This window comes from Periplaneta americana, chromosome 8 (assembly GCF_040183065.1).
Source record: "Periplaneta americana isolate PAMFEO1 chromosome 8, P.americana_PAMFEO1_priV1, whole genome shotgun sequence".
Taxonomy (NCBI): Eukaryota; Metazoa; Arthropoda; class Insecta; order Blattodea; family Blattidae; genus Periplaneta; species Periplaneta americana.
The window spans coordinates 18,327,318-18,345,000 of record NC_091124.1 but is presented as its reverse complement, the minus strand read 5'-3'; the positions used below and the strand labels follow the sequence as shown (position 1 = coordinate 18,345,000).

The 17,683-nt window shown below is 35.8% G+C and overlaps 1 protein-coding gene across 1 annotated transcript in view; it reads left to right on the top strand.

The window, feature by feature from the left end:
- LOC138704379 (uncharacterized) overlaps positions 1-16,765 on the top strand; it is a 53,759-nt gene extending 36,994 nt beyond the window's left edge. Inside the window, exons 5-6 of the mRNA XM_069832208.1 lie at positions 8,171-8,870; positions 16,726-16,765. Of these exons, the coding sequence (XP_069688309.1) occupies positions 8,171-8,784 (614 nt within the window). The 3' untranslated portion in view covers positions 8,785-8,870; positions 16,726-16,765. The remainder of the gene's footprint in view (positions 1-8,170; positions 8,871-16,725) is intronic.
- Positions 16,766-17,683: the final 918 nt, after the last annotated feature.

The following is a 17,683-nucleotide window of genomic DNA, read 5'->3' as shown; positions in this document are numbered from 1 at the left end:
TAAGAGCTTCTCAACCGAATAATAACACGCATTTCCCATATTTATTCTGCGTTTAATTTCCTCCCGAGTGTCATTTATATTTGTTACTGTTGCTCCAAGATATTTGAATTTTTCCACCTCTTCGAAGGATAAATCTCCAAATTTTATATTTCCATTTCGTACAATATTCTGGTCACGAGACATAATCATATACTTTGTCTTTTCGGGATTTACTTCCAAACCGATCGCTTTACTTGCTTCAAGTAAAATTTCCGTGTTTTCCCTAATCGTTTGTGTATTTTCTCCTAACATATTCACGTCATCTGCATAGACAAGAAGCTGATGTAACCCGTTCAATTCCAAACCCTGCCTGTTATCCTGAACTTTCCTAATGGCATATTCTAGAGCGAAGTTAAAAAGTAAAGTTGATAGTGCATCTCCCTTTGCTTTGCATGAATGAATTAAGAAAAAAATTGGTATTGAGATACTTTATTTACTCCCTCTATAACAATTTATCTTGATAGAAGACATAAACTTCTGACTGAGGAAAGTGGGTCGGTAGTTGTTATGAATTTCGAAATAGGATGCTGCACGTCAGTAGTAAACGGTGGTAAAACAGAAATTAGTTTTGCATGCCTTGTGTATTCCTTTGGGTGTCGCCATTCAGCTGAGTGGCGTTTTTCGTGTTCAGCTGGTGTTACTCTGTAGTAAAACATAATGAACTCGGAAAAAGCCATTTGCGAACCAGTACATTCTCGCGTTTAGGTGATTTTATTCCCCATATTTGCGTATCTTGCATAAATAAAATGCACGTTGTAAGGGAACGAATTTTGTGGTGGCAATGATTTCCCTTTTTAAGGCTTTCACGCTGAATGTTTTCAGAAATAGACTTTCAGATGTTCCACTGTGTCCTGAAAATTGACATTTTCAACGCTTCTCAACTACATACAGTTTCCATCATCAGGGCAGGTAGGTATGACCACAGGATTCGCCTAATTTGTTGGGCTCGTTATGCTTGCCTAGTTCATTTATTAGTCCCCCTTGAGGGAAGGGGCATCGCTGAGGACTGCCCTCTCGCGTAGGCCGCTTGGGTGGACCCATTGCACAGTATTACCCGGGATTCCCCTATGGACTGCCCCGAACTTCCCGACAGCCAGCCTACAGAATACCTTTACTTTCCGCGTAGGCATCACCTCTGTCCCTCAACCCTCGATTTACAAGGAGCTCCACTGGAGAGCCCACGGTACATTGACACTACCACCAGCAACTAATGACCACATACTACGAAGTCGTCCCGCAGCCTTCTCTACATCGGGCAAGCCCTAAATATGGAAAGAGAAAAGGGGATGATAATGAAAGAGGGGAAGTGTAATTATGATGGCGAAACTTACCCAGCAATCTTGCTTCAATTACTTGAGGGAAAACCTCGGAAAAAACCTCAACCAGATAACTTGTCCCAACCAGGATTTGAAGCCCGCTAATTTCACAGTAAGACATGCTAACCATTCCTCCACAGCTGTGGGCTGGCTAGTCCATACCATTGAGCAGTGGTCATTTCTTGCTAATTTATTCTATAATGTCGACTAGCAACTACTGTTCTGGAATAAAATGAAACACCTCAAACAGGATCATATTGTATTATAATATAAATTAATGTAGAAAAGAAATCTATACCTGGTGGTGGATTGGAACATTCACCGTAGGGATTTCAATGCTAAAATTAATGTATTGAAATCTTAACTTCCTAATTATCATACAAGAAAAAGCTACAGTTCTTGTAGAGAAAAAAATTCTGCTTCCATAGACGACATTAAAAGTAATTTTTTGCCTCTGGCTTATTATAAATCTAAAAAAAAAAAGAAAGATTCCGGAGCTTAGCAAATGCAAGCTTTACGTTAGAACTTGCTTTGCGCTACTAAAGTATCGAAATAGATTCTGTTCTCCATTTAATAAAATTTATCTGTTGCTTAAAAAAATACACTCATCATCATCATCATCATCCTTCACGAATTAGGCCTCTGTAGACCTGTTTCGGCCCCATCTAGCAGTCTTCTTAAAGGTCTTCCTGGTCGACGATGTCCTCTAGGTTTATATTGCATCATAATTTTTGGGATCCTTGAATTTTCCATTCTTCTTACATGATCTAGCCAATTGAATTTGTATCTGCTGATTTTTTCTTCTACTGACTCTACTTCTAATTGTTCTAAAATTTCCTCATTCCTTTTTCGGTCTAAAAGAGTATATCCTGCTGTCCTCCTGAAAAATTTCATTTCCGTTGCTTTGATTCTGTTCATGCCTTTTTTCTTTAATGACCAAATCTCGCTTCCGTATAAAAGGGAGGGTAATGCTAGTGTATTATATATTTTTATTCTTGTAGATTTTTGTACTAATTTAGCTTTTAATGCATTGTTTATTATTCCTAGAATTTGTGTAAATTTAGTAATTTTCTTGTTCACATCTTTTTCATTTTGATAAGATATTTCACAACCCAGATAATTGAAATTTTGCAATTGTTCGAGACATTGGTTATTGTGTACAGTAACTACAAAAATTACAATGACGATCTGTAGGCCTATATTTTTCTTTACTGTTCATTATTATTATTATTATTATTATTATTATTATTATTATTATTATTATTATTATCACTTGACTTGTGGTCGCACTTTTGATCAGTTTTTGTAAGTGATTATAGGAAATAAAATGATAAAAACTCGAAACTTAAGGGGAGATGATGGTATTTTGTTTTTAACTTTTTTCCTATTTGGTGTAAAATATCAATTTTTGTACGTAGAGAGCTAATAGCTGTGGCAACTCAACCAAATAAAAATATAAAAAAAAAAATTTGGGGGCCCAAATTTGAAAAAAATATATACCCAATGCAGGATTGTACTAAAACCGATATATCTAAACTGTTTTTAGAAATAGATTCAAACAGTTTTTGCAATGTATTTGCAAAAGCATGTTCTACAAACTGTCTGTAACAGAATTTTGATATTAGTCCCTACCTTTGTAAAATAAACAATTAAAATTTAATAACAACTTTCTGATTTCCTTTCTTGCAAACAAACGGACGTATTTTTAAAATGAAATCAATTAACAAACTTCTGTTTCAGAGAAAAGTTTCCTAATAGTCTAAAGAATGTGTGTTCTAAATTTCATGCATATATCTTTAATAGATCAGAAATTATATCCATTTTTGTCTGGCAACGTAGCAAAAAAAAAAAATGAAGTTACTGGAAACCGATAAAAGCGGGCGTGTGATTTAAAAATCCATAGCGCAGGAAGTTTAAAAATGACGTTTCAACACAAAGGGCACAAAAATACCCACAAAATGTTATGCAATGCATTCCACACATATCACAGGGTATTTTAAAGAATTTTTTTTTAGTTTACTCATTTTTCACCAAAAAATACCATCCTCTCCCCTTAACCAAGTGAATAACACACAGGGTGCGAATTAACGGGGAGAATGGGGGGGATTTCCCCTGTTGGAAAGTTATCCCCCTCTCATTAATTCATATTAACATTCCTGCCAGGAATAACTTCTGTCCCCCCATCACAAAATATATTTTTTTAATACGAGTATACTTTATAAAGTACAGTATAAAGTAAGCAAAGAAAATAATATTGATGTATTATCATCACCGACAAGCTGACAACAATCATTAACTTAGGAATTACACATCTTACCTTAAGCCTGCTCATGGATATAATTATTATTATGACCAAGATGCAAGACAAGCAACTCAGTGCGACCAAGCGTTGAGCTGTATCGAATGAGGATAATAATAATTTTATGTGTGGTATTCTCTATATTCTCTATCTAGGATTCTATACCCTCCCTCATAAATCTTAATTCGCACCCTGATAACACATACCAAGCGTAAGCCAGTTCGTCTACACTAAAATATGTATGGATTTTTCTTTTATCTTTGGAGAAAGCGAAACAATGCAGTTCTAGGTTTCATTCTTTGTTATTGCTGTAATTTGAAGCCTGAACAATACGGTCCTTTCGAAACTCTCATTCTTCTAATAAATTTTTCGCATCTGTATCACCACCATAACATATAAACAGCTGAGTTTCCCAGTAATGTTAGTTATTTGCCGCTTGGATCGCTAGCTGTATGCGCAATATTGTCAACGACTGTAGAATATAATTGCATACTGCATGTCTGTTTTTTTCATTTTGTTTCTTATTGTTTTAGCATGATTGTGTCTATGCATGGTTACTGCTGTCACGAGAGGAAAAATTTGAACAGGTAAGGGAATTGACATTGAAGGCTGTTAGAATCTCAAATGCAGCATTATGCCTAATAAACATAAGTAGTGTACACTTCTAATTTATCACTCCAAATGCAGTAGCCTATGCAGATGCGGCGTAGGTCTACTGTTACTTTATATTCATTCCTATCTTGAGTAAAAAGTAACTTTTCTCGGCCTGTACATGACAATGTGCGAATTAGTGAGTGAATTATGAATGAGTGACTAATATTATTGAATAAGTTAGTGAATGGGTTATTAAATAAGTTAATGAATTATTGAATACTTGAGTTAATGAATCAATTATTGAGTGCGTGAGTTAATGCGTAAGTTAATGGATTAATTATTGAATGAGTGAGTTAATGAATTATTGAATACTTGAGTTAATGAATCAATTATTGAGTGCGTGAGTTAATGCGTAAGTTAATGGATTAATTATTGAATGAGTGAGTTAATGAATTATTGAATACGTGAGTTAATGAATCAATTATTGAGTGCGTGAGTTAATGCGTAAGTTAATGGATTAATTATTGAATGAGTGAGTTAATGAATTATTGAATACGTGAGTTAATGAATCAATTATTGAGTGCGTGAGTTAATGCGTAAGTTAATGGATTAATTATTGAATGAGTGAGTTAATGAATTATTGAATACGTGAGTTAATGAATCAATTATTGAGTGCGTGAATTAATGCGTAAGTTAATGGATTAATTATTGAATGAGTGAGTTAATGAATTATTGAATACGTGAGTTAATGAATCAATTATTGAGTGCGTGAGTTAATGCGTAAGTTAATGGATTAATTATTGAATGAGTGAGTTAATGAATTATTGAATACGTGAGTTAATGAATCAATTATTGAGTGCGTGAGTTAATGCGTAAGTTAATGGATTAATTATTGAATGAGTGAGTTAATGAATTATTGAATACGTGAGTTAATGAATCAATTATTGAGTGCGTGAGTTAATGCGTAAGTTAATGGATTAATTATTGAATGAGTGAGATAATGAATTATTGAATACGTGAGTTAATGAAACAATTATTGAGTGCGTGAGTTAATGCGTAAGTTAATGGATTAATTATTGAATGAGTGAGTTAATGAATTATTGAATACGTGAGTTAATGAATCAATTATTGAGTGCGTGAGTTAATGCGTACGTTAATGGATTAATTATTGAATGAGTGAGTTAATGAATTATTGAATGATTCGGTTAATGAATTATTGAATGATTCGGTTAATGAATTATTGAATGATTCGGTTAATGAATTATTGAATTAGTTAATGAATAAATTACTGAATTAGTGAGTTACTGTACGAATTATTAAATGAGTGAATAAATCAGTTATTGAATGTGTGAGTTAATTAATGCTTTATTGAACGAGTGAATTGGTGAACGAATTATTGACTGAGTTAGTAGCTGAATTATTGAACTTATGAGTTAAGGAGACACTTATGTGAGTTTTAAATCTTTTACAATTTTCATCCAAAATTTGTGAATTTTAAACTCCATAAACATGCCTACAATACTATCATCTGTACAAAATTTGTTGCCATTAGGGCTAATAGCTTTGAAGTAATATTTTTTAAATATATTTTATATTGACGTCACTAAAAAGGCTCCTTGCGTCACAATTTTCATAATTTTTAGTTCATATTAGCTCAAAAGCTTCAAAATAGGCATGGGAACATAAATTAATTAGTTTTTTTAGCTCGGTCTAAATAGAAAGTCACAATAAATTTTTAAGTGGATTTTCTTAATTTTTCACCATTATTTCACCATAGTACCTCCTTAATGAATAGGTCTACTTTATTGAACCAGTTAGTGAATGAATTATTGAATGTGAGTAGTGAATGAATTTTTGAACGAGTGAATTATTGAATGAATTTTTGAACGAGTTAGTGAATGAATTATTGACTAAGTTTATAGACTAATTGTAAATTCTAGGCCTTTTCATTATAATGTGTTGTTTGTGAAGAAGTTATAAATGAATTAATGTATAGATTTTATTGTTGCCTTATATGTTTGTTGTCAAAGAGAGAGTGAGTTATTATCTCGAAAACGGTGTGCCGGGAATTGGTCCCTTTTCTTACGCATGCACACATATACTGTATAGACTACTGGAGTTCCATAAATGTGGTTATATGTGCATTGTTTTTGGAGGTGACTGTCCATCCGAGTCCACTAGGATAATCAGGAATGTATGTTTACTCTTATGTCTCACCCATTCCAGCTGCGACGAAGATAACAACCGAACTTGCTGCCATAAGTAACTCGCTCTGGAGTTCTGATTAACAAAATCCATCTGCCTAAATCGATGGCGCCCACTATAAAAAAAAATTCAGGTTGCCAAGAACAGGGAAAGAAATATCAGTTTAGATACCAATCGTGGATAGGGTTGCGAGGTTTTAAAACTGAAAATACGGGAGATTTTGGAAATGATTACCAAAATCGTTCCATCAAGATATTATCGACATGTTCAGCTTCAGGAGCATGTTATACACGTATACAGTATAACTGTACGGAATAGTAATATGTGTTACAAGAGCGGTACGTTGATGTTTTCATGTTCGAGGAAAAGATTGGAAAAGCGAAACGTAGTTGAGCTTTTTTAATTTCCGAGAACATGAAAACAAACATACCGCTCGTGTATCGTACATTATTTTGTGCGAAGATCGTTTATTACATACCTGAAAGACGAATTTCTAATTAGTTGCAATGAAATCTCCATCTTGGTTTCTGTTCAATGACGGCAACTTTTAAAAACTAAAATATCTATCTTCAACATTGTTGCTATAAAATGTTTTCTGTGTTTACTATATTCCAGCAGGCCGTGATATACGTCTGTCTTCCCCCCCCCCCAGTCTATAAATGCGAACTTAAAACAAACGGTAAGGTTATGTAATGATTTATTTTTCATTTTAATATTTTAACAATATTATTTATATAACATATTGCAGTAATAACATCGGCATCTGGAATCTTGTTGATTTTTTCACGGCTTCCTTAATGTTACTTGCATTACAAATGCAGTAACTTTTGTGGTGTTGTAGAGTTTACTTAATTTTTGCAAATATTTAAAAACAATAATTAACAGTGCAATTTAGGTGAAATTGCAGTGGTAAGTTTCCAATTTATAATTATTACTATGTTAAACGTCTCTAAAAATAATATGTTAAAAGCCTAAAGCAGTAAAATGAATGTCGTGCTTAAGCGGTAAGAAGAGGGAAATTGTTATGTGTGTTACGTTGGGAATACTGAATGTGGTATTTCACACTTACCGCTTATTGGTTTTGTGCGGAAAGCAAGCAAATACGCACGATCTCGCACAAAAGTAATTTAAAATGAATCTCATAGCACTATTAAGATTCACCACTTCCTTTGTATTCATTCAGAAACTTTCACAATTGAAATTTCCAATATCAAAACAGATTGAAAATTAATGAGAATTTGTCATTGTAGATTATACTTAAAAATATGTATTTAGACTAATTTTCATAGCATCATAGCACTATTCATATTTACTATTTAAATAACTAGCAAATAAATAATTAAATTGCGGGAGAAAATATTATCAAATACGTGAGACGGGAGATTGTGGGTAAAATATGGGAGAACCTATAAAACACGCGAGACCTGGCAGCCTTAGTCAGTCATAGATAAAATTATAAATTTAATAATATAAAGTGAAATATCATACAAAATACCATTTCGTAAATTGAGCTACGCAACGTAGATTATGGAGTAATAGCCATTCGGTTATTGTGCAAATCGCTGTAGTATCTGTTCAAGGTCACAAGAATTCAGATGAATGAATTATGGTTATTTTCAACTGAAATATTTGAAGCGACATGCGATGTAGATAGATTACGCAACAATGAAAACCGTGTCTTGTTTCTGTATCGTGATGTTGTGTGTTTCTGCCGCAGGAGAGCGCTACGTGTACAAGTTCGTGTGCGACCCCGAGGCTCTGTTCAACATGGCAGCGTACGGCGGCGCCGCAGCAGAGGGCAGCACCAGTCACGGCATGCACCACGCGCGGGGCGGCACCACTGCGGTGTCCAGCGCGTCCGATTCAACCGGGCCCACGTACGGCGACATGCTCGCTATGTACGGGGGCACGGGGAGCACGGTGGGGGGCTACACCCCCCTGCACCACTTCCAACAGTATCTAGCGAGCGGCACCCCCTCTAGCAACGAGCAGGGCAGCCCCTTCAGAGCCCCGGCGGGGTCGCGGTCAATATACCCGCCACAGTATCCCAGCAATAACAATAACTTATCGACAGACCTGCAGTCGGGCTACGCTCGCAACAGTGTTCAGGACCTGTCGATAGATGGCAGCATGTCGCAGAAGCTGGAGCGGCCCAGTTATCTAGATGGCAGCAAGGTTGTGGGCGCTGCGGACTCTAGTGCGCAAAGCGTGGCTGTAGATGGCAGCACCGGCAAGGCGGCGCCCAGTCGCGCGGGGGCACAGGACTCGGCGGCGCACAAATTGGACCCGCCCGCCTTCCATTGTCTCGGTGTTGACAGTTGTGTATGTTGAGTGTTCTCTACCGCTCAGGCGCAGATGGCTGGCGCTGCGCGTCGCTCCGGGGTGTACAGACTCTTGTCCCAGGATTCCGTACATCGGTACGTCACAAGTAGAGTGCGGAAGTTCATGCATAGTTAGGGTTACCGGTACGTCTCGGAGATCTTCATTCATTCACTTATTTATTTATTTATTTATTTATTTATTTATTTATTTATTTATTTATTTATTTATTTATTTACTCTTGTGAAATTCAAACCATCATGTCTCTTCCACACCAGAAATGTAGGCCCTGTTTCTGCAGCGAGTTCGTGATGGTTTGACAACTGTTTGAAAATTTTCCAACCTCAACTATTGCGCACGATCAGTGATGACCGGTTTGAAAGTAATTTTAAACCATGGATGGGCATCGTGCCTCACTTGAGAATTTGTTCCTCACTGACCTTCACAGAGCTTATCGCTCTGAGTGACATCACCTTCACAGACCCCATCCCTCCCTCACGCAGCTCCTAGGCGTGGGCAGGTTCTATATCAGTTTCATAAGCAATATCAGTGGTGGCATAATGGCATTATCAAAGCAGTGTGTACGAGTTAGAAAACTATTATTTCATGAGAAATGGGAGGAAGAGTTTTTTTGCTGTTTAGAAGGGGAGAACATCCGATGTATGTTATGCTCTAAAATCCTATTAGGCATTAATAAATTTAATATACAACGACATTACTCCTTATGTCATAAAGAACATGCTGAATTAGAGGGTAAGACAAATTAAATGTTATTTTTCGTACTATTCCGAAGAAAATTTATGATCTTAACATTTGCATAGTATACTAAGTACGACATTATACCTTAAATACGCTGCATTAAAAGGTAGCCTAAGAGGAATTAAATGTTGTTTGTACGTATTATTTCCAAAAGAAATTTATAAAAAAAAAATATTAAATGTGCGTAGAAAACGAAATATGATTTTCTGAAATTATTTTAGGTCGAGAACGTGCAAATCTATTAAGTAATCTTGATAAACGCCAGAATATTCAAGAATATGGAATATTATTGGCTAGTTACGCAATTTCTCGCCTGTGATTTAAATCAATTCAATGATGGAGAAATAGTAAAGAGGTTTATGATTAAAGCTGCCGAATTAATTTGCCAAATTGAATAAAAGTTTTCGAGTCTCTCACGTTAACCAAGCGCTTTCCTAATAATTCGCCACTGACCGCCTTAGCGATTACGATAAGGTGACGCAGGTCACAGCAGTTTATATTTCCCATCCTACTCTGCAGTCTCCTCTCCTAGTAAACAAACTATTTCAAATCGAGTGCCTCACATAACCGAAAATTGTGCCCATGTATGTTTTAAACCTTCCATGTAAGAACACTTATGTACTGTAAAATAATTGTCTGATTCAGTATATTGAAGACGTAATTAAATTTGACAGTATATCGCACCCCTAGAATATAAATATTGCAGATCCCTTTGGCTCCTGAAGTTTTAAATGTTAAGCAAAGAAGCGAGTCGCTATCCACCTTGTAAGCTGTATCCCAACCAGCTGTAGTCCGCAACCGATACCCTCCTGCTATTCGCCGTGACAGTAGAAGTACACTCAGAACTCGTGTAAATAGACCTAAAATGCCAGTAAGTCACCAAAGCCAATAAAACGTTACAGACTGTTCATTTATTGTTATCGTTAGAAATTACTGCCACTACACTAGCACTACTGCTTTCTTTTTAATTTATTATTATGATCTCCATCCTACCCTCTATCATTGTGGCTTCTATGTATATATACAGTGAAACCTGTTCAAGACGGAAATGACATGGCCCTATTTTTTCCGTTGTATACAGGTTTCCGTGTTATTCAGGTGTGAAGATAAAATGAAATATTTATTATTTGTATAAATGAAAAACAAAATGGCATGCCGCAAATTGTAGGAATTACAAAATATTCCGTTTAACACTACTGACATTAAATCAGCTTCCTGTCGCTTATTTAATTGGTGAATGATCTTGATGAAAATCTCATTTCCTGTATAAATTGTATCGTAACTCACTCATTAAACACTATGAAGTTTATTAATTACACTAAATTTTGTATCTAACACTATAATATAATACTGTACTGTATATCACAGCACATTATTTAATTGGACTAGGAGCCTAGAATTCTGGATTATTTAATTTCTTTGCCAGTTCAAGGGTTTTCTTTGCAGAATAGGTCCAGAAATTTGCATGATCTTTGAAAGGGCAAGACCAATCCACTCCCACAATACTTCATTTATTTCTATGTAACCAGTTGTTTTCTCTTTCCTTTTATGTCACCATTATTGACCGCAAGCCACTCATTCATGATACGGCCTTTATTTTTGAAAGTGTTAAGTTACACCTGAGTTTTCCATTCATAAATTTCAACATTATTTTCCATACTCTTCGTTTCTCATTTTCCTCGATAACTTTTACTTCATCAATTAATGATAGTGCAACATTTTTACGCAACTTTTTTTTTATCACGAAATCATTAATACATTTGCGTTCTACCCAGCTACGAGTGAACCATTGAACATCTTTGAAGGGACTCGTCTGCCTAGTCAATAGGGTAATAAAATTTATGACCATCAGGCCAACACACCCTCGCACCCTCAAAAATTTTACAAAGAAAATTTGTTTTTATCTTAGTGACCTACTAGTATTTCGTACATTCCTTGAAAGCACATACTGTTTCAAAATATAGTTTACATTAAAGTATTGTATCCAAAATATTATTTCCGTTTTGAACAGTAGCAGACAATTTCCGTTTCCGCGTTGGACAGTTTCCGTTTTATTCAGGAAAAATTACACATAATACATATGAATTTTGCCGGGACCAATAAATTGTTCCGAAAGAGACAGGATTCCGGATTATTCAGGTTCCGATTTGAACAGGTTTCACTGTAGTTATCTTCCCACTACCATCATGGATTGGTCTTCCTCTCTGAACTTCATGACCGATAGAGATGATATTGTTCTTTGCCTCTCGATCAGAACTCTTCTATTTTTCTCCATCTTCTTAGACTTACGTCTCTTAAAACATTCCTTAAACTATGGCTTCCCACTGAATGATGAGTGATTTCGCGTAGAATTGGTATTTTGCAGTCAGCCCCATGTTATTTTTGTTCAGGCAAAATCCTCTTCACTGTTGTTGAACATCTTGTTTGCCTCTGCTACGCTCTGTATCTTATTTTTTACTACTCTTGTTATTTCTACTTAAAATTGTATACATTGAGAACAGTCTCGCTTGTTCATCCCCTTTTAGCAGGCTTGCTATATTTTAGTTTAAAAAATATCGGCGGCATCTCGCCTACAGGTCGATTTCTTCTAAGCAACTGAGCATACTTTTCTTTACTCTCATTGGCTCATTGCTCCTTCCTTTTCTACCCCAATCTCTTTGCTAGATCCACCCCTGCACAGGATCACCATCATCAAGGCTTGCTTGCTAACTTCCTCTTTCCTCACAAGTTCCAGAAAGATTTGCGAGAATTTTAATACTGTTGTAACTCCAAAAAAAACTGCAGACATCATACTAATACTTGGTAATCCTGAGATTTATAATAATAATAATAATAATAATAATAATAATAATAATAATAATAATAATAATAATACTTACTTACAAATGGCTTTTAAGGAACCCGAAGGTTCATTGCCGCCCTCACATAAGCCCGCCAGCGGTCCCTATCCTGTGCAAGATTAATCCAGTCTCTATCATCATACCCCACCTCCCTCAAATCCATTTTAATATTATCCTCCCATCTACGTCTCGGCCTCCCTAAAGGTCTTTTTCCCTCCGGTCTCCCAACTAACACTCTATATGCATTTCTGGATTCGCCCATACGTGCTACATGCCCTGCCCATCTCAAACATCTGGATTTAATGTTCTTAATTATGTCAGGTGAAGAATACAATGCGTGCAGTTCTGTGTTGTGTAACTTTCTCCATTCTCCTGTAACTTCATCCCGCTTAGCCCCAAATATTTTCCTAAGCACCTTATTCTCAAACACCCTGAACCTATGTTCCTCTCTCAAAGTGAGAGTCCAAGTTTCACAACCATACAGAAGAACCGGTAATATAACTGTTTTATAAATTCTAACTTTCAGATTTTTGGACAGCAGACTGGATGATAAGAGCTTCTCAACCGAATAATAACACGCATTTCCCATATTTATTCTGCGTTTAATTTCCTCCCGAGTGTCATTTATATTTGTTACTGTTGCTCCAAGATATTTGAATTTTAATAATAATAATAATAATAATAATAATAATAATAATAATATTATTATATTATTATATTATTATTAATATTATTATTATATTAATATTAATATTATTATTATTATTTATTCTGACGAAGTTAAGGCCATCAGGCCTTCTCTTTCACTTAGCCAGAAACAAAACAAGCTGATATAATTTGCAGTAATACAAGTTAATAATTACAGACTAATATTTAAAGAAACTAAAAATTGATGTAGTCATACAAAGACAAGTTGAGTGAAATAATGCAAACATAGGCCTACTAAATAATATTACAAAATAATATAAGGCTTAGAAGTTACACTCAATGATTATGCATGTGGTAAGTGAACCAATATTACAAATTACAAGAATAATTACAAATTCAAACGTAAATTATAACTATACAGTACTGAGGAAAGAACACATAGCTACACACAAAGGAGAATTAAACATGATTGAATGAGAAAGAAAATATTTTCAGAAAAATAAGTAAAATATGTACTAATAATTTTAGGATTACAATCAAGATTTGTAATTTCAATGATAACACTACATACAACAATCATGATAGGATAAAGGAACGGGAAAATTTAATCTGAAACTAGGAGTTATATGGCTTATTACTGGTCACGTGTTTGAATAATTTACTTTTAAATTGCAATATCGTTCTACAGTTCCTGAGGGTACTGGGTAGGAAGTTCCAGAAACGAATTGCTGATGATGTGAAAGAGGAAGAATAGTGAGCTGTTTTATGGCAAGGCATAGATAATAAAGGACCATTTTTAGAACGAGTGCCCAGGCTGTGATAAGAGGATAAGAAATTAAAACGCACCGAGAGGTAGTTAGGCGAGGAAGTATTGATGATGCGATATAGGAAAATTAGTAAATGGATAATTACACCTTCGGTTCGACTTTGAAATGTTTATCTTGCATTTACTCAAAACTATATTTTGATAGTTACGACAGTATTATTTTAATGGTACGACATTGTAATACTAATAACCAATACATAGAATGAACCGTAAGAAATGTCATAATTTCAGGGAGTTATTCTTTGAGATATTTCAAACAAAAACGTTTAATAAATTTTGCTCATTTTTGCTTTCTTTTCGAGATAAAAATTGTTTTATATTAAACATTTCATAACTTGTTTTGGAAAAGCCATTGATTTAATTCCGAAAATTCTTAGTCAATTTAAGAGAGCAATGTATTATGATACATATTATGACACTCAGGAGGAAATTAAACGCAAAATAAATATGGGAAACGCCTGTTATTATTCGGTTGAGAAGCTTTTGTCATCTAGTCTGCTGTCAAAAAATCTGAAAGTTAGAATTTATAAAACGGCTACATTACCGGTTGTTCTATATGGTTGTGAAGCTTGGACTCTCACTTTGAGAGAGGAACAGAGATTAAGGGTGTTTGAGAATAAGATTCTTAGGAAAATATTTGGGGCTAAGAGGGATGAAGTTACAGGAGAATGGAGAAAGTTACACAACACAGAACTGCACGCATTATATTCTTCACCTGACATTATTAGGAACATTAAATCCAGACGTTTGAGATGGGCAGGGCATGTAGCACGTATGGGCGAATTCAGAAATGCATATAGAGTGTTAGTTGGGAGGCCGGAGGGAAAAAGACCTTTGGGGAGGCCGAGACGTAGATAGGAAGATAATATTAAAATGGATTTGAGGGAGGTGATATATGATGGTAGAGACTGGATTAATCTTGCTCAGGATAGGGATCAATGGCGGGCTTATGTGAGGGCGGCAATGAACCTCCGGGTTCCTTAAAAGCCAATAAGTAAGTAAGTATGTATTATGATAATAAATGGTTGAAAGAATTTTAGTTTTGACTTTTGTTTCAGTCAATTTGCCAATCGCTTGGTAACATAATCTCTATGGTTATCGAAAAAAGATCGATTTATCTAGTCGACTGTAGCAAAGATTGCTGTAGTAGCAGTATGTCATGCACCGGAGGCTATATTTTGATGCTATGAGGTTTCGAAGGGCTATAGAAGATTTTACATTAAGAAAAAAGCATTGAGCATATGGGACTATTCCATCATATGTCCAGTTGCCATAGAAACGCTAACCTACCACATATAGCTTCTACAATGTAGCTACTAGGCAAGGCCCATGAAACCAATGCTTTTTTCTTAACTTCAAATCATTTCTAGAAGAAGATTTCAATGAATTTGGAGTGAATTTTTTGCAGAAAGTGCGTGGCTCCCTACGTCTATGGACAGTGAAAGGGGTTTTTCTGCGTACAAGAAAATACCCACAGACTGTCGCACAAACGCGGACAATGAAGAAACCACGCTCAGTTCATAGTTTGGCGTTGCTGATGTGATATACAGGGTGTTTCAGAAATACTGTACTTTGACAAATCTTGGGGGCATGTTTTTCTCACACCAAAACAAGAAAAAAAGTTCATACAACCATATGTCCGCAAATCCTTAGTTTTTAATTATTAATGAAAGAACATAATGAAACATCTGTTAGATATTGTCAGCTTGGTAGCAAGTGTTGCAACTTTAATCAATTCAGAAACTCATAATAATGAAAGTTTATGTTCAACGCGTTTCGAGGTACAATCTAACAACTTACTTAAGTCTGTAACCGATAATAATTCATTTTGTTAGATAATCCAATGAGTTATCGATACAAGTCTGCTGATGCACCCATTGTATCATAGATGGCTATGTGTTGTCAAGGAGACTTGTTTACTACAGCCATTTGTCATTTGAACATTTGTTATGAGTTTCTGAATTGTTTAAAGTTGCAACACTTGCTACCAAGCTGACAATATTTAACAGATGTTTCATTATGTTCTTTCATTAATAACTAAAAAATTTAAGGATTTTCGTTCATATGTGTATATGAACTTTTTTTTCTTGTTTTGGTGTGAGGAACGTGCCCCCAAGGTTTGTCAAAGTATTTCTGAAACACCCTGTATATGTAAGCAAAATAAAGTAAGATAAAGTTTTATAGATATTAAATATAGCATAATACATTTAATTGACAGTTTATTTCACGAAATAACCACCAAATTGACAACTTATTTTACGAAATAGTCGCCGAAATAATGGCAGGTTTAACACCGAAATCACCCATTTATTTAGATATAAATACCCTATTAATCAAAATATGAATTTGCATGAACTTCTGCAGTCTACCCATTAGATAGACATTGTTAATAGAATTCTCAAAGTCAATCAAATATTGCGTTATTACAAAAATTATTATTACATAGAGCAAGCAGTTAGCCAAACGATTATAGTTTCGATTTTCTACACCGGTAACCCCAGGTTCGAATTCCTGCGGGTTCAAGTGGACAAGTGATGTGTTTTTCGTGGGATACGCCCGTTTCCACTACCGAAACTCTACCACCATTGCTCCATTAATCATCATGCGATAGGCTACTATGTAGTTCTCCTCCCAAGGTGCACCGACTGCAACGCCTACGGCAGGAAAAAGAACTACAGCTTCGGCGCATTGTTCATATATGGGGACGCTTGGGTGACTCACGCAAAAGTACCACCATTGGATAGAAAGAGCACATTACACAGATGCCTTTGAAAGTGTCTGGGCAATGTTCCGGGACCCCCGAGCGACTCGGTGCGTCTGTGAGATTTCTTGAAATATTTGTTGTATGTAATAACTTTATTATTGTTGTTAATCCACTAGTTGTAGAGGAAGACGGCTAATAAAAATTCTGTTTCTGGAAGTGGTGGTTGTTGTGAGTATCCTGTTGAATGGGCACACAGGAACCTGATGAACAAGGTCATAAGAAACGTCTCTTCTTTTAGAGGCGTTAGCAACACATGAAACATGGTAAGTATTCCTTTTCTTAGTCTATGTGTTTATTTTTCGTATTTACCCTTGTTTTCTTTATTTCATTGCTTTATCTAAAATGTGTTTTGGAAGGCGAACTTCCTTAAGGCAGGAACAAGTTGAATGCTGTGAAACAATGCATGAAAGGATGGACGGACCTACAGACGGACGAACGGACGAGGAAATGGAAGGTGAAACATTTAAAAGGTAAGCGAAAACGCGTCTTTGAAGGGAAATTGGGGCTGGGACAGGGGGTTCACAAGGGTGGGTTACCGGGTTTGAACTCCCGTTATGCTCTTGAACTAAAAAAAGTGACGAATTTAGCTTTGAGTATTTTTTTATCTGTAATCGTTCTCAAAGTCAGGATAGGAGAAGAAAAATGTCTTAAGGAAGTGAAATAGGGAGAGAAGTACAACAAGGATGCCCTTCATCATCTATTCTGTTCAACATCTACTTCGAGAATTTGGTGAAGAGCTGTTTTCAGAACATGGGAGAGGTAAAAGTAGGAGGAAGAAGAATAAAGTGCATAAGATTTGCTGATATGGCGTTGTTAGTAGCCTATAAGAGGAGACGATACTAAGGGATATGCTACTGGAGCTAAATTACAGCTGTGAGCAGTATGGAATGAAGATAAATGCAGACAAGACGAAGACTAGGGTTGTCGCAACAATAACAAGTCCACACCTGTGGAGTAACGGTTAGCGCGTCTAGCCGCGAAACTAGGTGGCCCGGGTTCGATTCCCGGTCGGGGCAAGTTACCTGGTTGAGGTTTTTTCCGGGGTTTTCCCTCAACCCAATATGAGCAAATGCT